The sequence below is a fragment of the Chionomys nivalis genome, chromosome 8 (genome assembly GCF_950005125.1).
Source record: "Chionomys nivalis chromosome 8, mChiNiv1.1, whole genome shotgun sequence".
Taxonomy (NCBI): Eukaryota; Metazoa; Chordata; class Mammalia; order Rodentia; family Cricetidae; genus Chionomys; species Chionomys nivalis.
Window position 1 is genome coordinate 47,579,208 of NC_080093.1, and position 21,362 is coordinate 47,600,569.

General features: G+C 48.7%; 1 protein-coding gene across 3 annotated transcripts; it reads right to left on the reverse strand.

The window, feature by feature from the left end:
• Positions 1–2,912: 2,912 nt before the first annotated feature.
• On the reverse strand, positions 2,913–20,528 carry Slc22a8 (solute carrier family 22 member 8). Of its 3 annotated transcripts, none has more exons than XM_057778946.1 (12): positions 20,392–20,528; positions 18,829–18,908; positions 17,833–18,189; positions 8,801–8,904; positions 8,147–8,301; positions 7,453–7,621; positions 5,633–5,756; positions 5,339–5,454; positions 4,253–4,467; positions 3,812–3,920; positions 3,471–3,674; positions 2,913–3,397 (listed from the first exon to the last, which is right to left on the reverse strand). In XM_057778946.1, the coding sequence occupies exons 3-12, from the start codon at positions 18,163–18,165 to the stop codon at positions 3,304–3,306; spliced, it is 1,623 nt and encodes a 540-aa protein (XP_057634929.1). In that variant the 5' UTR covers positions 18,166–18,189; positions 18,829–18,908; positions 20,392–20,528; the 3' UTR covers positions 2,913–3,303. The 3 variants fall into 3 exon arrangements, with proteins under 3 accessions (XP_057634929.1, XP_057634928.1, XP_057634930.1); XM_057778945.1 differs by having other exon boundaries at positions 18,829–18,984; positions 20,392–20,508; XM_057778947.1 differs by lacking the exon at positions 18,829–18,908 and having other exon boundaries at positions 20,392–20,482.
• Positions 20,529–21,362: the final 834 nt, after the last annotated feature.

Sequence of the window (21,362 nt, forward strand, 5' to 3'; positions counted from 1 at the left end):
CTCTTTTGACTCCGTTGTTCTCTCTACTGTGTGAGTTGCTGTCACATAGGTTAGATTTTCTGGGATAAGTGCTGACTTGTATCGCTATCGTCTGTTAAGTCAATGGGTTTCAAAGTGTGGGACTCCATGTGATTTTTATTACTTTGTGACACCTTTCAAATAAATAATTTACAGATCAAAGAAGACACTTTGGCTCAGATCATGTTCTGGAAGCATGGGGTTGAAATGACCTGGAGAGTTCAGAAGACTCCAGCTGCCTGCCAGCATCTGAGCCGGAAATTTCAGAACCAAAGTGAACCTTGTGCCTTGTTCCTGGCCACCCCAACCAGCAGGCAGTGTAAGCCCATCTAAAGCCACTGCTTAAAAGCTAGACATGAGCTGGGGATGTAATGTATTGATAAAGCACCCGCCTGGCATGCAGAAAGTTCTGGATTGGATTCCTAGAACCATGTAACACGGGACATTGTGACACACAAGTAATCCTAGCACTAAGGAGGTGGAAGCTGGAGATCAGAAGTTCAAGGCCATCTTCAACTGGCTATTCAATACATTGGAAGGCACACTGGGCTACATGAGACCCTGACTAGACAAAACAGCAAAATCTCACAAACTAGATATGAGCTCATTCACCCATGAGGTGACCCAGAGGGTGCTCCACATTGGGTGGCAATTTCACTGAGTTAGTTGTTGTCCCTGCTCAGGAACAGAGAGAAGGGAATAGAGACAACTGAGGAACAGCAGCAATGGAGAGGAGGAGGAATGGAATTTGGCGTTTCACTGTGAATCTTGACAGCAGCAACGGAAAGTGCTTTCTGGGTATCTTCCTTTCCCTCATTATGTGTCTGCAGGGAACACCCTGGAGCAGTGCAGAAGTGGTCATGGTTGGGACATTTCAGGAGCCAACCTGAATTCTGAACCACTGATGGATGGGGAGAAGGCAGAGGCCAGTGATTCATACTGAGCCCAACTCTCCTCTGTCTGGTGGAGATCCAGTTAAACCAAGAGGAGACATTGCTGGACTGATTATCAGCTGATCTTAGGCACCAAGGTTGGAACCCCATCAGTAGACATCAAGTTGTAAGGTGAAGTCTGATAGCCTTATTGCAAAAGTCAGGTCTCCATGGTCTATGCACCATCCCCAAATTATCTAAAGGTTGGCAAGGGAGACTCCTGCATCCAAATTGTAAATGGCAGTTTCCTATGGGGCTGGATGACTGGCTGGTGTGGTTGGGGCTTGGGGTGGGTAGCAGAAGGATCCTTCTGCTCCTTTGCTCCCTCTCCTCCCGGCTCTTGCTTTCTTTCTCAGACTTACTTCCCCACTTCCTGTGTTCTTGACTGTCCTACCCAATAAACCATTTGACATTCAAATCCTTATCTTGGGGGTTTGCTTCTGGGGAAATCAACGCCAAGGTGCCATAGAGACCACAATTCATACTACAGTCAGTAGGGTACCTAACCCAGGCTTTAGAGCCTCAGAAGTCCTTTGGGAGGAAGTTGCATAGTTGGAACTCCCCACCTCCACCCAAGATGAGTTGTGGGTAAACCAAATGCAGCGGGAGTCAGATGGGGAAAATTCAAGTGCAGAGTGAAAGGCCAGGGCAGTTTATGAGCAGAAAGCAACTGAATGAGGCTGGCTTTCAGCATGTGAAAGTGGAGTGCTAAAAACGAATTGCTGAGGCAGGCTGGGGCCTGATTCTGCTGGGTCTTGTAAGAGGGTTGAAATTTTATCCCCGTGAGAAATCACTGAAAGGTGGAGGCAGGGTGCAGTATAATTCTCTTAGTGTTTATCAAGCACCCTCTCAAATCTCTAATACATACTTGAGAGTAGTCATTAGCTCTGTGTTTGATAATGGGCGATGCTAGAGTGTGTTGGCGTTGTCCTATATGGTCACCAATAGCCACTGCCGAGCACTTGAACGGAGTGGATCCAAACCAAGTGTCTTGGTTCATTTTTTTGTCAACCTAACACAAGTTAGGAGGAGAGAATCTTAGTCGTGAAAATGCCCCCATAAGACTGCCCTGTAGACAAACTCGTGGGGGTATTTTCTTGCTTAATGATTGATGTGGGAGGGTCCAGTCCACTGTGGAAGGTGTGGCCTCTGTGTTGGTGTTTCTGTAAGAAAGCAGGCTGAGAACGCCAAGAGGAACAAGCCAATAAGCAGTGTTCCTCCGGGGCCTCTGCTTCAGTTCCTGCCTTGAGTCCTTGTCCTGACTTCCCACAGTGATGGAGTGTGACCTGATTATTGTAAGATGAATCAAACCTTTTCTTCCTTGAGTTGCTTTTGGTCACAGTGTTTTACCATAGCAATAAAAACTCTAACAGAGGCAGGGTCTCATGTAGGGTTCCGGAACTATTTGATTAGCAGGTTTTGGGACTACAAACCCTTGGAGAAGGGTGAAGTTTTGAAGTTCTACCTTAGCTCTGGAGCAACGGTGCTTAGTGAGTATGGATCAAAATGTCAAACTGAGAGCCCACATAAAATCTCCCTTTTAAGGTGTTTTGTCATGGTTACAGAAAGCAGACTAACACAGATCTCTTCTCAGGAAATGGATTAGTGCCTGATGAAATAGCTGGAGGGAGTCAGCTTTGTGTGGACACCGTAAGAATGTTCTCACCAGACACTGAACGCCAATACCTTGACCTTGGTTGGACTTCCCAGCCTCCAGAACTATGAGCAATACATTTCTATTGTTTAGACAGTCCAGCCTGTGGTAATCTGTTATACCTGCACAAACAGACTAGGATACATGTATGTGTTCACAGTAGCTCAGCTTGCATGCAGCCAAGTGCCCATATCTGTATGTTCACACAGTACAGATGGACGTGTATGCTCACATGTCCACATGGCGTCTAGCCCCCTTTCACGTCTCCTTTCTGAGGCAGCATGGGCTGAGTTTTTCTTTGTGATTTATTGAAATTTTCCACTAAGGAAAGAATTTGGGGAAGGAAAGAACTGCTAGGAAATCTCAAGGGAAATGGAGGTGAAGATGGGACAATGGAGGAAAGTGGCCACTACAGAGAGGGTAGATAAAAGAATGACAGGGCCTGGGTTGCAGGGAGGATGAGTGTGGAGGTGAGTATTGGAAGCCTTGTGGCCAGAGCTTTGAACAGGTGAGGTCTGGGTTGTGGGCCATGGTGGAGGTGGTGAGGTGAGGATACCTTTTCTGAACTCTCAGAAGTCTTTGCTCTAAGAGCATGGGCCTACCCAGGGTCTCCCCGCGTCCCCAAGGTGCTTGAGGAGCCCTGGAAGGGTCCTGCTTGGGATCAGTCTCTGGAGGGCAGACAAGCAGATTCTGTTGTTCTCAGCTGGGGTCTGATCCACCAGTCTTCAGAGGAATGGTCTGGGATGCCTTTTCTGCTTCGGATTCCTGCTTTGTTTTCTTGGCATGCTTGTGCCTAGAGACATAGAGCTTAGGAAAAGCCTGTTTGCTCAAAGGGGAGCCCTGGGGGCCAGAGGCAGAGAACTCACCAGTTTTGTATGTCCTCAATAGTCTCTGGCAAGGGCCGGTTGAGGGTCTCAAGCAGGAAGAAGGCAGCGCTGCCTCCCAGGAGAGCCGTGGTCCCAAAGATGACATTAGGGATGTAGGGCTGGACCTCACCCGTGATTTTCACCAGCGGGGCTATCATACTTCCCACTCGAGCCCACACGTTACTAATACCCATACCTGTTTGCCTGGGAGGGTTCAGAGAAGGGATTGGCAGCCTCTACAGAGGGCTTTTTAAAGGACACTCTTGGGACCCTTGGGTAGAAGGCAGGAGGAGGATGCTACAGTTCCATCTGTTAGCCCCTGACCCAGGTGCATCACCTACCTGAGGACTGTGGGGTAGAGTTCACTTGTGTAGAGGAAGAGGCAGCTGAAGGAGCCAGACAGGCATCCTTTCCCAAATACAGCCAGTGCTGTCCTCATGAGCGTCATTTCTGCATGGGAAGGGGTTGGAGGATGGGCCTTGGTGTTCGTGAGCACCTGAATGTTCTCACTCCTTAGCAGACTTTCTCTCCCTTTGTGCTTGGCTGCCCAGAAGCTCATTTGGAAAAGGAAAGGTGAGTAGTAACCCATCTGCTACTCTTCATGCTTTGTCATGTGGGCCAAGTGGATTGCTGTCTAGAAGAGGAACCTGAGCCCCCACAGAAAGTAGGGATCTGTTTAAGGCCAACACGGTGAATCGGAGGAGGGCTAACAAAGTTGGAGTTCACTTTCCAGCCTGTGGCAGCTTCTTCCAGAGGGGCCTAAGGTAGCCTCAACCTCTCACCTGGAGACACAAAAATGAGTGCCAAGATGGCCCCTCCAGCCAGGAGCAGGAGGAAGCCCTGGGTGATGCGCCGGCCCAGATAACTTATGGAGAGGATTGTGATGAACTTGGCTGGGATGTCAACCGCACCAAAGATGAGCTGGAGTATGTAGATGTTGACTCCAAATTCTTCTACCCCCATAGCCAAACTGTAGTAGGCAAAACCAGTAGAAAACCTGAGAGACAGAGAGTCATGGGTCAGCACCTGCAGCCAAACAGATCTCTTCCCACAGCGACCCTTGGGTTACCAGGATGATAAACAGTTTTGTTGATTGTGTCATCTATAGCAGATTGATGTAGGCTGCTTGAATACTGTTGAGTTTTGTGAGATTGTGTCTGAGCTCAATGAAAAGTGCTGGGATTGATTGGTCATGTCTTGCATGGTCATGGTGTTCATGGCAGAGGTACCCAAGATTGATTCCATAGAATAACAGGACTGGGGGGACTCTCAGAGACTAGAGGAGACAGGAAATGCTCTATTTTTGTTCAGTTGAAATGCAGCATCCAGAGAGGCAGAGGTGAAAGTCAAACTGTGAACAGTGTGAACGTAACTCCTCCTCCTCTCTCAGAATTCTGGAAAAGTGTGGGACAGATTTGATCCTGGGGAAGACTAGGATGGAAAGTGGTCTCACAACCAGGTCTCAAAAGAGCGTTGGGGAAGATGTAGGAGCAGTCAGAAGAGGAAACTTGGATATACAATTGCTCCCTGAAGTCTGCAGCCTGCAGGGTCAGCTCTTCTCTGTGTGGTTCCAGCGGGCAGAGCTAGGTTAGGCTTCAGGGACAGAGAGGCAGACTGTGGGGGCAAGTTCTGTCACCAGGATGTTCACCGAAGGGACTGGAGCACCTGCCCTGTGTGGGGCTGTACGACCTCAGAGGAAGCAGACACTCTCAACTAAATATGGGACTTCTGGGTTGGAAGCTTGTCTTGGTGGCTCCCAGGAGGTATTTTCTTGATTTTTCTTGCAGGTACCCTAGGCTTGCCCTGATGGACCCCTCATTGTTCATCAACCCTGTGCAGGGCATGAGTAGGGAGAGGTGGCAGGTTACCAGGTCAGGGAGAGACAAAAGGTCACACGGCGCAGGATGGATACCCGGAACAAGTCAGATAAGCCGTATTTGACCTTGGTTGCGGCGATGTCCTTCTGCAGGCTGAACTTCAGCTCCTTGAGACATAGGAGAAGGAGAGGTGCTGTTAGTGGGCCTAGCTGCTGGAAGGGAAGGAGGTTCAAGCCTAGCTCTTTCAGAAGATGCGTTGGGGAAACAGAACACAACCGTAAGCCAAGGAAACAGGCCAGAGAGTGACACATAGTCCTGCCCCAGCTATAATCCCTCCCCACCTACCTCTATGGTGAGCTTTCTCCCCTCCTCCTTCTTGCCATTGAAGGTAGCCACCCGTTGGAGTGTCTTCAGGGCCTTTGAGAACTTTCCAGATAGAACCAGCCAGCGAATGGACTCTGGTACCCACCTGGGGGCCAGAGTCAAAACATAGTGGCTCCTGTTCAAGAGTCCCTTTTAAGACCTCTGCCTCTGGAGCCATGGGATAGGAGGTCCAGAAACCTGAGGTGCCTAATGCGCTTTCCGTGGAGCCTCACACTGGCCCATCTTTGTACTTGGGCTTCTTCTAGTTAGCACAAATTCAAGCATTCTGTTCCCCCACATCTAAAACAGCCTTCCAATGTTCCAAACCTAGATTGCTGGTTGTTGTTGGATGTCTTCCTTAGCTAAGAGCACCAGGGACTATAGTAAGGTTTTGGTCTGGATTCCTTCAAGGCCTTTGGAGGGAGGACACTGATACCTGGCCTTAGACTCCTGATCCTAGCTCTTTGAGTCTGCTGCTCATGGACTTACAAGCTTCCGTTTCTACCTTGACAGTCCTGTGAGCCTGCTCTCACCAAGACTGTGAAGGGGCTCCTCTCATGCTTCATGGCTGAGCCCAGGACTTTAGCTTTGCCTCCCTGAGAATAATGACAGCAACGGCTCCCAGTCAACAAGTCTTCCTGTAGGACAGCCCCACAAAATTAGGGTAACCAGCAATATCATCCCCAATATCATCTAGAAAAAAATTGAGGCTCAAAATGAGTGAGACCTGCCTCAAGCCACAGGCTAAAGGGCATCAGTCTCTCGACTGTACACTGCTGACTATCTGCGGCCTTTGTCCCCGACTCTGACTGCTCCCACCCCAGGCTGTGAACATGTTTCTGCCCCCACTCTCTAGTCTCTTCCCCTTCCCTTTCAGACTGCTGTTCATCTCTTGACAGTTCTATGTTCATTTCCAAGCTGAAGTTCCATCTCAAGTCTGTACTTTTTCATGTAATCTTCCCCAGGTCTCAGTTTTCTCATCTTTGGATAGGGACAATAATGCTCCCATCAACCAGAGATGCAGCAAGGATCAGAGACAACATTAATTAGTGTTCAGAGTAGGATATCACGCATAACTTATAAATAGTTACTTCATAGTTTCACAGTTTCCCCTCAGAATGTTTTTAACTTCCAGCACTTGGGGCTTCAATAACGAGGTATGCGGGCTAATTTGCTGTCTTCCTGTGTGGATTTGGGTTCAACAGCTTGGTAATGAGATCTCTGCACACTCTGCTTCTTCCACCAAACCACCTCAATTCTCAAGAGATTTCCTGGCTGAGGCTCCACTTTGATATTCTTTTGTATTTTACATCTGACAGTCTTTCAATTCTGTATCTACTTCCTTCCAAAGGTCCTTCAGATTTCTCCTCCAACATCCTCTAGCCTGCACAGTACCGTCCCTTCTGTTCCTGGCCTCACCATGTGGGTCTGTATTTCTGGGCCATTTTTTTCCCCACAAACAGAACTTTGGGTAGGCCTGCCAGCCCACAGGCGCCTTCTGTACTTTCTTATCCTCCTCTATGTTTAGTTGAGGCCTCCTTGGATTTCTGTGCTCAGGTAGACCAGCACCCTCCCATCCATCTCAACTCATGCCCCTTCTTCAGCTACAGGCAGCTCCCAGTGCTCCCAACACCTGCTCTCCCCTACAGCATGACTCAGCACACGTAACTCCTCTAACCTGGAAGGTCGTCCTTTACTCTGGCACCAGGGAGCTGGGGACAGATGGAGTTGGGTAGCCAGGTTAGGCATGGAGCCCTTATTTGTCCCTGGTGGAATAGGGTAGAGAGAAGAGGGCCACATACCAGGATAACAGGGAGAAGATGAAGAAGGGAACAGACACAGCTAACTGTAGCCAGCGCCACTGAGGAATGACATAGGCCAGGCCGGACAGAACGAACTGGCCAATGGTGTAGCAGTACCCAATTGATGTTGATGAGATGGCCCGCACTGAGGTGGGTACCCATTCCACATCTGTGAGAGAAGCCCAAGGACCAGATTAGGGTCTTGTCAGGCCCCAGGCACCACCCTGTGAAGTGCCATCAGCTTCTGCCTCCCATTAGCTACCTGACTCCATCTGATCCCAAGGACTCAGTTACCACCAGTTTGCAGATAAGGCTCTTGAAACTCAAGGACACAGGACTCACAGCTGGGCCTCTCTCCACCCCAGTTCAGTCTTACTATATCTCCCCACTGAAAGTGACTTCCCTTGCTTTGCCCTCAACTTCACCAGTTATAGTGAACACTCATTCACAACAGATACTGTCTTGCTCATTTCTATGGATACACTGAACAGGATCCCGTGCTTAGCAGAGCATCCAGACACAAGGCAGGTCCTATAGCTTCTTAGCCACCTGTCATTATGTTTGTGATTGTTGCAAAATTCAGAAGTGTCTCGAGAAACCAGAGGTAGGCCTTTGGGTTGACTCAAACCCACTCTCTCAGCTTTTGACTATTGCTCCCCAAAGCCTTGCTGCTCGGGTCCCCACTGTGGCTCACTCAAGATAACGGTGCTCAGAGAAATGCCCGAGATGCTGCAGCCGCACAGGAATCGGAAGATTGTATAGATGGGGAGGCTGGGGCTGAAGGCAGCGCCTGAGCCACTGACTGCCAGCATTAGGTAGCTCCAGGTCAGGATGGGCTTGCGGCCAAACCTGCAGCTCAGAAGAGAGGAAGGGTCAGATTAGCCACTACATAGCTGCCAAACTGTGACTTTCAGGCTTTGGGACAAAGGGCTAAAGGCACCCCACCCCCCAGCCTCACCAGAAGACCAGGCGGAGCACGTAACTCCCTCACCAGACAGAGCCTTGCTGGTAATTGCTGTTTTTCAACAAGTTTGCAGTAGAAGCATTGAGTTAATGAGTTATTTCCTCTGCCTCAGCTTAGCTGACTGAGCAGAGGTCAAAAGACCACGTATCTCTGAGCAATTCATCTGCCCTGGCTTTATGGTATGTAGCCACAAAACCGGTTCTGAGAACCTGGGTTGAGAGGCCAGAAAATTCAAACCAGGACTTTGGGACAAAGAGAAGGCTATGGTCTGGCAAGGGAATGGTGTCTGCCCATAGAGGACCATCCTTCTCACCTCTCCCAGCTTTTGCACGGTCAGAACAGAGTTATGAGGGAATGTACGTGGAATGTGTTCCCAAGCCTCACCTGTCTGACAGTTCTCCAAACACGGGCCCGCCAATCAGTATGCCTGCCATGAAGATCGACTGGGCCATCTCCTTCAGTTTGTTGGAGCTGCATACCAAGTCCCACTGTACAAGAGCAAGGTAGGGCCATGCCAGTTCAACACAGTCCAGTTCCCCCAGGTATTCTCAGCCTACCTTCACATACGCATGCACACATGCATGCTCACTCACATGCATGTGTGCAGGCACTTACATGCCTTGGCTTCCCTGAACCTGGTCTTTGACTGCCAAGCACTAATTTTTTTCACCTATGTGGGTTCCTTAGGTCCTTGATCCATGGCTGTGTGATGACAATATCCCTCAAGTGTATTGTATGGTTGAAGTCTGCTTAGCTGTCCTATTGACCTCTCTTCTTGGCCTCTTCCACTAAAAGTCTGTGTCCTGCAGCTCCTCCTTTTCCCTACATTTCCAAGACCAGTCCCTCCATCTGCATCCTTGACCTCACCTCTCCTCTTCCTAAGGTCTACTCTCCTGGTCTCTCCCTCCCTGCCCCTTTTTCTCTCTCTTGTTCTCTCTCTTCCTCCTCTCTTTCTCTCCTAACTCTTTTTCATAGGTTTTCCTCATAGCCTTCCCTTTCTATATTCCCTCCAATTCTCTAGAATGAGAAGCACCCTTGCTGTCACCCACCCCCTTCACTCAATTCTCAGTTCTGCCCTGACCAACACATGGAAGCACTGTGCTCACTACAGCCACCCACAGCTTCTCTGTCAGCCACACTACAGACCTTCTGCATCCTGACCTGGCTTAGGCCTTGGTAGCTTCCCTCTAACTAGTTCTTTTCTTGCAACACAGCCTCTCTTCTGGCCTTCAGACCATCAGAGTCTGGGCCTACTTGAAAACATCCCATGACCATCCCAGACCTAACAGGACTTGCCTCCCAACTCCGTAAGGTCCCATGCACACCAAGTGGCGGTCCTGGCTTTTGAAGATATTTGTTTTTGAGATTTATGTGACTTTGAATCGACGAATCTTAATTACACAACACTTGTGGAGAACACAGCCATGATTTCAATATACATGCAAAGAATAAATTCTGCTATGGAAATTTGCCCATCACCTTTTCGATTTTTTAAGATAGGGTCCTTCTTTGTAGCCCTGGCTGTCCTGGAACTCACTTTGGAGACCAGACTGGCCTTAAACTCACAGAGATCTCCCTGCCTCTGCCTCCCAAGTGCTGGGATTAAAAGCGTGCATCACCACACCCAGCTTCCCCCAGACTCTTATGCATACTTTACTCACTCTCCCTAGACCAGGGGCTCTCATCCATGGATCATGACCCTTCAGCGCAGGTGACCCTTTCACAAAGGGCGCATATCAGATATTTACATTATGATTCATAACAGTACCAAAATTACTGTTATGAAGTAGCAATGAAATAGTTTTATAGTTGGAAGGGTCACCACAGCATGAGGAATGATGTTAAAGGGTCACAACACTAGGAAGGCTGAGAAGCACTGCCCATTATCATTATTGTGAGCATTATTTCTCTAGAACCCATTTTCGTGGAAAAGATCACAGGGATTTTGTTAAGAGTTTTGATAAGTGATGCCTTAAGCTTTATTGTGCATATAGATTGAGCCAATTGTCACCAGAAAACTTTTCCAAAATTGTACTGTACTAAATATGCCTAAAATAAACTGCCCGGGATCAGACTCTATAAATCTGAACCAATGCAGACTACTGAGTTGTGTTGAACCAGACTTCTGATTGCCTCAGATCAAAACTCTGCAGGCTCTGGTATTTACAGATACCCCACCCCCACTCCACAGTCATTTGATCTTCAAGTTTCAAATATATATATATATAATATATGCAATATATTATATAATATACACAGCACAATATATTACAAATAATATATACAATATATATAAGACAGGGTTTCTCTCTATAGCCCTGACTGTCCTGAAACTCATTATATGAACCAAGCTGGCCTAGAACTCACAGAGATCTGCCTGCTTCTGCCTACCTAGTGCTTAGATTAAAAGTGTGTGCCACCAACATGGGATGTACTCACTCATATTTGGTTTCTAGCCATAAATAAAGGACATTGAGACTATAATTCGTGATTCTAGAGAAGCTAAATAAGAAGGTGAACCCAAAGAAAAACATATAAGCATCCTCCTGAATATTAACCTTCATTAGGCGATGAAAGAAGACAGAGACAGAGACCAACATTGGAGCACTGGACTGAAGTCTCACGATCCAAAGGAGGAGCAGAAGGAGAGTGAGCACGAGCAAGGAACTCAGGACCGCGAGGGGTGCACCCACACACTGAGACAATGGGGATGTTCTATCAGGAACTCACCAAGGCCAGCTGGCCGGGGTCTGAAAAAGCATGGGACAAAACCCGTCTCGCTGAACATAACGGACAATGAGGACTACTGAGAACTGAAGAACAATGGCAATGGGTTCTTGATCCTATTGCACGTAATGGCTTTGTGGGAGCCCAGGTAGTTTGGATGCTCACCTTAATAGACCTGGATGGAGGTGGGTGGTCCTTGGACCTCCCACAGGGCAGAGAAACCTGCTTGCTCTTTGGGCTGAGGAGGGAGGAAGACTTGATTGGGGGAGGGGGAGGGAATGGGAGGTGGTGGCGGGGAAGAGGCAGAAATCTTTAATAATTAAATAAATTAATAAAAAAAAAGTGTGTGCCACCATACCCAACTGTATTTGTTTTTAAAACTGGATTTCCCTATTTTTTTTATTTATGTCTTTCGTGTGTATTGAATGTTTTGCCCGCATATGTGTATGTCTATCACGTCTGTGCCTGGTGCCTCCAGAGGTCAGAGGAGGATGTCAGATCCTGTCGAACTGGAGTTATGGATGGATGGTTGTGAACTGCCATGCGGATGCTAGAAACAAAAGCTATGTCCCCTGCAAGAGCAACAGGTGCTCGTCACTGCTGAGCCTATCCTCCAATCCCTCTCTTTTCCTCACAATTCCGCAATATAGGCCTCACTATTTTGCCTTTGAATGCATAGTGGCAGCTGATGCTTGCGGAAGGCTCCTTACCAGGGACTGTCCTAAGTTGAGCTTCTTCTGTCCTTCCATTTCTTTAGCCCTCACAGCATCCATGTTGTGTTACCATTTCACAGGCGAGGAAATGGGCTCCGAGCAGGTTGCTGTGACAAGTAGACAAGTCTTTCCCACTCCTCTGCTAGGAATGTTCTCTGGTTCCCTCTCGTTGGCTAGGGTTTCTAAGGCCAGCTACGCTTTGGCCTGGGCAACCTGTCTGCTCTAATCTCCTGCTAAGCCCAGCACACATTCTTTGCTCCAGACATCCTGAATCGCTTGCGTAATGAAGCGAAGAATGTTCCCTAGAATTACCTCCTAAAAGTGTTTCGGAAATAAAGTGTGGGGAGCGACCACAGAGCCCAAGGAGTTCTTTTCTGCCTTTCTCTTCTGGCGGTGAGGCGGAATGGGGTGGACGAGGACTCCAGGCCTTCAGCTAGCTTCAGGTGAACCAACAGGTCCAGGATTCCTGGCAGACATTTCTAACAGGGAAGGATGGCTACATGGTATGGTGTGGTGGCAAAGGAGGAAACAGCATACAGGAGCAGGTGAGGGCGTAGGGAGAGAGGCATGGCAGGGGTGTCTGGAGAAACTTCTGGTACTTTCTGACACACCGTCTTAAGCCATTCAGGAAAATCTAAAGAAAAGGCCTACTGCTCACACAATTTAGTTCACCTTCCTTCACAGAGAAAAGCACACTCCCCGTGTGATGCAGTAGCTGCAGGGAGCCATGTGCTTCTTCTTTCTTTTTTTAAATACTTATTTATTTATTATGTATACAATATTCTGTCTGTGTGTATGCCTGCAGGTCAGAAGAAGGCCCCAGACCCCATTACAGATGGTTGTGAACCACCATGTGGTTGCTGGGAATTGAACTCAGCAACCACATGCGCTTCTTGATAAGAAAGTGGAAGCAGAAGATACTGTGACATTTCTATCTCATTGACGTAAGAGGGACTCCCTGGCCTGGGCGTACACGCTTTCTCCTTTCTTATGGGTGGGAATAGTGATGGGAGCAACAACCCTGAAGGTGGCAGAGCTGCTGTCAGTCTGGGTCCCTGGGTGGCCTGTAGATCTAACCATCAGTCCGGAGCGCTACTTTTCTCAGAGCTCTTCTTTATTAGTAGTAGTCAAGCCAGGACTTACTGTTGAAGCTTTTGCTATAGTAACAAGAAGCTGCTGATGAAAACGGAATTTGTATCACCTTTCATGTATGTGTGAGAAGTCACATGGTTTGCACTCCAAATTCTACGAGGAGAGCTGCGTCCTTGGTGAGATGTGTATGTGTGTGGTGGGATGGGCAGTGCCTAGGACACAACTCTACGTCAGTGAGGAGAGATACCTTCAGAACTACAACATGAGTGTGTCAAGAGACACACTGAGGTTCTAGCCTTCTAGAGTGGAAATCAAGTCGTTTAGCCATAATTAACTGAGTTATAGCAAGGCCATAGTGGGCAGGGTGGACCCTTGTAGGAAGAGAAGAGACATGCGCAGACAGGATAGGATGGAGATGGAGTTTAGAGTGAGACCCACAAGCCAAGCCATGCCAAGGTGTCAGCAACCACCTGAAGCTAGAGGAGACAGGGAGGATTCTTTGTGGGGCCTGTGTAGAGAACATACTGATGCTGTGGGTTTTGGACTTCTTGCCTCCAAATCTGTGAGATAATAAAATCTTGGTTGTTTTAAGCTACCTGATTTGGGGAATTTTGCTGTAGCAGCTCAGGGGCCTGTGCACAGTAGATGTCCACCGAGTGAGCTCTTGAGTTTAGGGAATACAGAATCGCTCAGGCCCCTTCTGTGCAAATGATCAGGAACTTTTTACATAATGGCTGCCACTGGGGTCAGGCTGGCCAGAAATGTGGCCAGGGTGACACTCCCACATCCTTACTGAGGATTTAGATCGGAGTCTGAGAAAGAGGTTGAAACAGAGCGTGCCTGAGCAGGGCTGAGGGCAGCCAGTGGGATGTGGAGCAGGAACGGGACTGAACACAAGAAACAGAAGTGTCCTGAGTCCGGGTAGACCGGATATTCGGTGATGAGGATTGGAGAGGTCAGAGGTGGTTGGCCAGGGACCCTGCAAGGGTCCTGGCTGGGGTAGAGATCATGGAATCAGAACAGGAAGGTACAAAGCCAAGAGGAAGGCTAGGGACCTTAGAAAGGCATACTTTGCTCATTTGAGGATGGGCCCAGGCCCTGAGGGTTGTGGCCTTCGTCAGTGTAAGCGGCTGTGAGCTGTACTCCTGGGAACCTAGGGATCAGCATTTAGGCTCCCATGCTTTCCAGACATAAAAGAAAGGTCTTTGTTTCCTCTTAATGTCCTAGTTAAAGCTCCTTCTGGAAAGTCCTGATCGCTTCTATCACACGGGAGGCAGAACTCCGTTCTACCCACCCCAAGCAGATGGAAGCCTGTATTTGCCATGGCTGAATGAACAGAATATCACAATGTCTGTGTCTGTTCTTCTTGTTGGATTTGCCCACTAATGTTCCAGTGGCTGACATGGCAGGAGAAACCTTCTTGTGGGTTTGCCACAGCTGCATCCCCAGGGAATGAGAGCTTAACGCAGAGTTAAATGAGCTCTGACAGGGGCAAGGGTGCAGCCCCCTGAGGACTGCTGTTCCCCAATTGTGCAGACTCACATCATCTTAACGAATGTAATGGTGACTGGAAATTTGGCCGGCATAAAGGTGAACTGATGTTTAACTGGGTATGAGGCCCTGTAGGCTCTGCCCTTGGCATGGCTCCCGGATGCCCACCTGAGGAGTGACCAGGAAAGGAAACTGCTTCCCAGTGGTCAGCAGTGCCTCTGTAGATGCAGGAGGAACTTATCCTGTCTTTAGCATTGCTTAAGCACCTACCGCATACCTAGTCCTGCAATGGCAGATGTAGGTGGGAGAGTACTGTTCCTGTTCTAGAGGAGATACTACCGTGTGGGTTGGGGTATCTGCGAACAAGTCAGACCACCCACCCTTCTCAGTGGGGTGAAGGGTGGATAGTCAGTCTCATGGTCAGGTTCTGTGCAGCCTTAAGGAGCGTGGCCTCTGGAGCTCTACCTCAGGGACTTGGGTTCTCCACTCTACTTGTGAATGTTTTACCTTGTTGTCTAGTGACCTGTCTTTCAATGTCCTCATCAATGCAAACAGGATAATCAAGGTGTTAAACTCCGAGGGTCGTGAGGATTAAATGAACTCACGCACACACCTGTGCCCATCTGGTACCTATGTCCTCACACACTGTGTTCATGATGAGGCCATTAATTATTCCTTGTAAGCCTGACTATTTTTCCTTCACTTTCTCCTTTTCCACCTTTCTCCCCCCTCATTTCCCTAATATTCTCCTCTTTCTTCTCTCTCTCTTTCCCTTTCCTCTCTCTTTTCTTTTCCTTTCCTCTTTCTTTCTTTCTTTCTTTCTTTCTTTCTTTCTTTCTTTCTTTCTTTCTTTCTTTCCTTTCTTTCTCTCTGAGACAGGATCTTGCTGTATATCCCAGTGTGACCTAGAAGTATGTAGCCTAGGCCTACGCTGGCCTCGAACTCCTGCCTCAGCCTCTCGAGTACGGGGATTACGGGTGTGTGTCACCATGCCATATTTTCCTTTAGGGTGTTTGTTCCTTGGGTTCTGTGTTTCTGGAAGTGATGGATGGTGTCTTTTACACCTTTTCATTGTCTTCCCAGACACACAGCAAGTCACGCATACACTGGGAAGCTTCTGGGCATGTCTTTGATTTCCTATCTGCTCTTTTCCTCCCACATTTGCTCAGTTGCCAGGTCCTCGGATTCTAATTTCCTAGTCTTTTCTGGTTTCTAAACCCAGCATTCCATCTATCTGTCATCCTCATTGCAGAGTCCTATACAGGTTGTTATTAACTTACTCTGCTCTAGACTAACACTCTCCCTGAAAGCCACTCTCTGTCCTGCAGAGTGAGGCTCCTCAGAGGGTGTCCTGAGTCTGCTACACGCCTTCTTAAAGACTGCCACATCCATTGGCTCCTCACCCCTTGTTACAGAGGCCACGAGTTTGACTTAGTGATCATACCAGGCCCTGCTGCTATCCTCTCCTGTCCCATGTCCAATAGCCTCCATGCCTCACTCTTCTTGTCTATCCTTCAGTCTATGCATCCATGACTTTGCATTTGACATTCTGTGCCTTGTATCTGGGGTGTACTGCCTGCGTGGGCTCGCTCCCTACCTCTTTCTTCTCTTTTACAAGAGTCAGCAAGCATGGCTGACTGCAATGGGCCCTCTAGGACCGCCTGGCCCTGTGCTGGTTAGAGACCTCTTCACTGGGTTTTCAGAATCTTAAGATTATGGAATTTATTCCTTCCACAAATATTTATTCCCCAGAGCCCCTCCTCTGTGCCAGGTATTATTCCAGGTGTTGGGGACACAGCAGTGAATCCATATAGATTCCACCAAGCTACTGGACCCCAAGAGGCAAGCACCTGGAGGGCTAGTGTCTTCTTTGACTCTGTGGCCTTGGCGTTCTGCATTATAACACCAATGTGCCCAATGTTTTGGATGCTTGATGCGTACTGAACACTATGGTTGACACAGAACAGAAAAATAATGACTGTGACAGAGAAGAGGTGTGGTCCAGGGGGAACGAGTGCAGCAAATGTGCTGCTCAGGGATACAGCTCTGGCGCCCAGTCTCATGCTGGCATCCCGAGCCCGCTTACTCATAGTGGGACACTGGACTCTCCCCATCTGAATGATGGGATTTGAATACTAACTACTTAATAGCTGTCAAAAAGATCAAAAGCGCTGACATTTGCAAGGCGTTTAGAATAGTGTCTGGCATATTACAAATGTTTTATACAGAATAAATATTCATTAACTGCTTGAATAACTATATAGATAGTATAGACGATCTTGGATTCAAATCCTACCTCTGCCCTCAGAAGAAAGTCATGACTCTAAAATAGATCAAGAGACTGCATTCCTTAGGATTTTAGGAAGCCCAGACCCACCGAGTGGCAGCCTGGGAGTGTGTTTGCAAGGCAAAGGTCTTCTAGCGAAGCAATGTCTGGATCCTGCACTTGTGGGGCTCACAGGGTGTCCCTTTATTAAGCCTCCCTGGAATCTATGGCTAAATCCTCCCTTGTACTTTGTACTTAGGGCCATTTTCCTTTAAGATCCAGCTGTGAAACTGACCACGTACACTGCACCGAACCTCTTCTCCCCAGGACCGAGTGCTTCACCCTCAAGGGCGACAAGACAGTGTCTGCAAAGTACCCGCGTGTGCCTGACATTTAGTAAACACCAATTCCCATTTCCTCATCTTCCTCCTGTCACAGTCTCCTGGCAGGTCTGTCAGTTCATTGAAGGATTTGCTCTAACTCTAGTTTCTAGAAACAATGGTGAGAGAATCAGCTCGCCCAAGAAGGATGGCTGGGAAGTGAAGCCATAGCGTCTGTGGGCGAGCCACTGACTCCCTCTGGTTCTACTTTCCTCTACACCATGCCCCCTGCAATGCTTGGCACAGGATGGAATGTTCCTCTTCTCCCTCCTAGTCTGGTTAACCCTTGATGTTCCAGTCTCAGCTCCAGGGTTGTTTCTTTAGAGGGGCTTCCTGCAACGGCTACCCCTTCCTGTCCCTATAACCAGTCCAAGGTCACTGCACAGTGTGAGGTAACAAATCATTTCACACTCCTTCACGCGGCGTTTTCACCCACTGATTCTACCCAACAAGGTCTAACACCCCACTGGGAGCAGGAACTGTACATTTTCGAATCCCTGGAGCTCGGGACTGTTCCAGTCGTGGAACAATCTCTGTAGATTGTTGAAGGAACACTTGGGCTCTGAGCATGAAGGAGCCAAACACTCAGCTCCCGTTCATTAGTCCCAGGATCCTTCCTTTTCACCCAGTCCTCTGTCCTCCAATCCTGGGAAGTCTAGGCCCCCTGCCTCTCTTCCTGTCCACATGTGCTGTAGGGATATGGGAGTACTTAAGATAAGGTGAGCGGAGCGAGGGTGCCGGACATACCTCTGTCACAATGGTGTCTCTGGTGCTGTTGTAGATCCAGCCATTCAGGCATGGCTCGGTGGCCCCCTGGGTGTCATTGGGAAGACTGCCATTGGGCAGGTGCACGAAACGGAGACACTTCTCAGGCTTCCCATTTGGACCCAAAGGGAGCACCCAGGGTCCCATGGAGGCGTTGGGAGGTGGGCGACAGTAGTGGGCAGGGGTGGTGGCTGTGAAGATCTGTAGCAAGTTGTGGTTGGCTATTCCGAGGACTGGGAGGGCCAGCAAGGTCACAAGCAGGTACTGGGAGGGACCCATGCTTCCAACACGATCCAGAATCTCCGAGAAGGTCATGGCACCAGGCAAGATGAACCAAAACTGTAGGAAAGACATCAGGTGAAGAGGTGTGTGTGTGTATATAATATGTAGGCCTGTGGAGCATCATAGAACCATATGCATGAAGATGCACCTAATTACATGTATGAGCACACATGTGTGGAACTATATCTGTGTGTATGTGTAAAGATGTGAGGGCTCTGGTGTGTGGATGCATAAGGATGTACCCACGTCATGACGACACACACACACACATACACACACACACACACACACAGATGTATGGGTGCAGAGGTATCTATGGTATGTATAACATAAAAGCTGTGTGAATGCAGACATGTGGCCCTGTGCTTAAATCTTATGGGTGTGCATGCATGGGGCTACACAGGCTACATAGTAGGGAACAAGAGTCCAGTCTTGGATGTTGGTTGCACAGGCTGGAGGTGGGTAAGGGGGAGAATAATACACAATCCTGTATTGCTCCATGTGGGCTGGGAAGGACCTCCTCAAGTTCAAAGCCTCCTGGGAATTCCCTGGGGTGGCTCCCCTGTGCTGGAGTATCAGAAGAGTCCAAGCAGATCACAGAAGGCACTAGGGGTTTGCCCAGTCACAGGAGGAAGCAGGGCCTGCATTTGGGGGGTTCCTGGATGCTAGACTTGGGGACCTTCAAACCCGTCTCACCTGGTGGCTGGGGCTGGATCCAGTGGGGCTGGAGGTGGATGTGGTGGTGGCCCGTGCTCTGTCCTAGGGTCCGGCAGCTGCTGTGGTGGGGCAGCTCAGCTCTGACAGGCTGTTTGTGTCTCCCCCGGGGGCCTTATATAAGGCATAAGCTGTCTCCTGGGTTAATGTTTGACTTTGTTTGGAGGATTAACATCCGGCAGCTAGAATGTTGTGCACCCACCAAGCCCAGCTCTCCTGAAAGGGCTGCCTCAGCCAAGACTGGTGGGGGTGGAGACGGGGCTGGGAAATGGAGTGTGGTTGAGCCTAGAGGGCTGCTGGCCGCTCAGGCCGCCTTTTCTAAGAAAGACTTCGGGAAGGGATTCTGGTCTGAGGGTTCAGGGTCCCTCCGAGTTGATATTTAGAGGACTTGGAGCTGAGAGAACCTGGTGAGAGAGGTGCTATTCCTGCAACACGCCATCTTTTCCTGCCTGGTGGCTCCTGAGTAGGCGCATGGCAAATGGCAGAGCCCACCCAGACAAAATAACCCAAGCTCTGGGACTTACTTAAGGTCTCAGAGATGCCATGCCTTGGGCTCCTGGAAAAACCAGGGCCGTTCTGGCCTGAGTCTCAGACACAAGTGACCGTTCTTCCATCTGCCCATGCACTCCCTTGCCTTCTCCCAGTTGTTCCTCTCTGGGAACCAACTGCAGTCCCTGTGGTTTTGTATATTTCTAATAATGTGTATTTCTGTATGAAACAGAAAATCTTAACAAGCCAACACAAACCAAATAAGTACATTCAGTCTCGCCCAAGAGGCAGCTGGGTAAGGAGTTTTATATCACGTTCTAGTCTTTTCTCCTCCAGACTTTGGTCTAAGGCAGGGTCCAGTAGCCCGCTTGAAGTTTGGGTGACACTCATGTGGTCCTGCTTTAGCCTAGTATTGTCAGGACACTGAGAAGTTAAGTGACTTGCTTAGGGTCCTCAGCCAGGAAGTAACTTAGAGATGCAGCTTCAAGTTCATTTCTGTCCTTAAGCATCTAGGCTTTCTCTCCCTTTCTCTTGCCCTTTCCTCCTTCTGCCTCCCTCCCCTCTTTGGGCTTTTGAGACAGGCTCTCACTATATAGCTCACGCTGGCCTTCAGTTCATAGCAGTTCCGCTCCCTTAGCCTCCTCTTAAGTGCTGGATTACAAGCGTGGCCTGCCACTTCTGGTTTGAATCAAAGTTTTCTATGAACTCTGCGGGGCACTGCATATTGCTTCTTCCTTAGCAGAGTTGTTTAGCCTGGTGTGACTTTTAAATCATGACTAGCTTATTTTTGACTGACTGCTTCTATTTCCTGGGACCCCTGGGAGATGCCCTATCCCACCTGCTCTGGGGGCCAGAGAGGGCCCACTTGGGGTTCTCTGCTTTGTCTGGTAGAGGTCACTTGTTCTCCTCCTGGGCCCCCTTCTTAAAGGTGGCATCTAGCCCCTGAGGAAGGGCTGGGATCCTCCTGCTAAAGTGCCTACCAGTTCTTTCTCCCTCTATCTCAAGCTAGGGTCAGCTGATGACCTCCCCCCTTTCCAGCCCCTCCTCCTTGCTTACCACCTGGACTCAGCAATTATTGATGTTCTCCGAGTGGCCTGAGGCAGGGTGAGATCTAGAGTCATCAAAGGAAGATTAAATTATACTCCAAGGCCTCCAAGAGGTTGTTTTAGGAAGGTTTTGACTGTGAGGCTTGCAGCAAGCTGGGCTGCCACAGATCACCCCTCTCCTCCCCCGCCCTGTTCTGGGTGTTCACCCTCTTAGAGATTTTTCTGGTTCCTAATTGGCCTGGGTTGTCTGTCTGTTCCTGTCCCAGTGGGATGTTGTTTAAAGGCTCCTGGTGACTTTCCTGAGGCTGCTGGGATTGAGCCAGAGTATACATAGCCCAACTGCCCAGTGAGGGGCCGCTGTATCCGGGCAGCACCCCCAGCCCCCAGCGGATGTGCCTGGGTTCCTGATCCCTGGATCAAGGCTATTGGGGGGTTGTATGATACACTTCTATGACTTTGGGAAAAATCACCTCTTCCTGGGCCTCTTCTCTTCATTAGTTAAGTGACTTTGGAAAGAAAAACCAAAAAACCAAACATCAGAAATCTCTTATTTAGTGGTATATTGGTTTCATAACATCTCTGTATAAAGTGTATAACAGAGTTGGTACGAGAGAGAGAGAGAGAGAGAGAGAGAGAGACAGAGACAGAGACAGAGACAGAGACAGAGAGACAGAGACAGACAGAGAGACAAAATGAGCACCCCTCCCCATCATCTTTCTTATTCCCTTTTTTCCTTGGCACCTTTAATCCCAGACTGTTTCCACTATGATCAATGTGTTCAAATTGACTTTTTTTTTTTTTTAAGAAATTATGTACTTGAGAAATCTTACACACTGAATGCATTTTTAATTTGGGACATGGAAATTGGTTTTTCTTTCTCTTTTTTCCTCCCTCCTTTTTCTTCTTTTCATTTTTATCTAAATTCTTCTAGTCTCCTTTAAGATGAAACTGAGCTCAGGTTCCCCTGTAATCTGTCAGGTT

Coding starts and splice junctions, on each gene's coding strand:
- Slc22a8 (XM_057778946.1), bottom strand. CDS start 18,165: ATGACCTTCTCGGAGATTCTGGATCGTGTTGGAAGCATGGGTCCCTCC. Junction 5,757..7,452: donor ATCTTCTCCCTGTTATCCTG/GTATGTGGCCCT, acceptor TCTGGCCCCCAG/GTGGGTACCAGAGTCCATTC. Junction 3,921..4,252: donor ACTCATTTTTGTGTCTCCAG/GTGAGAGGTTGA, acceptor CTTCCCATGCAG/AAATGACGCTCATGAGGACA.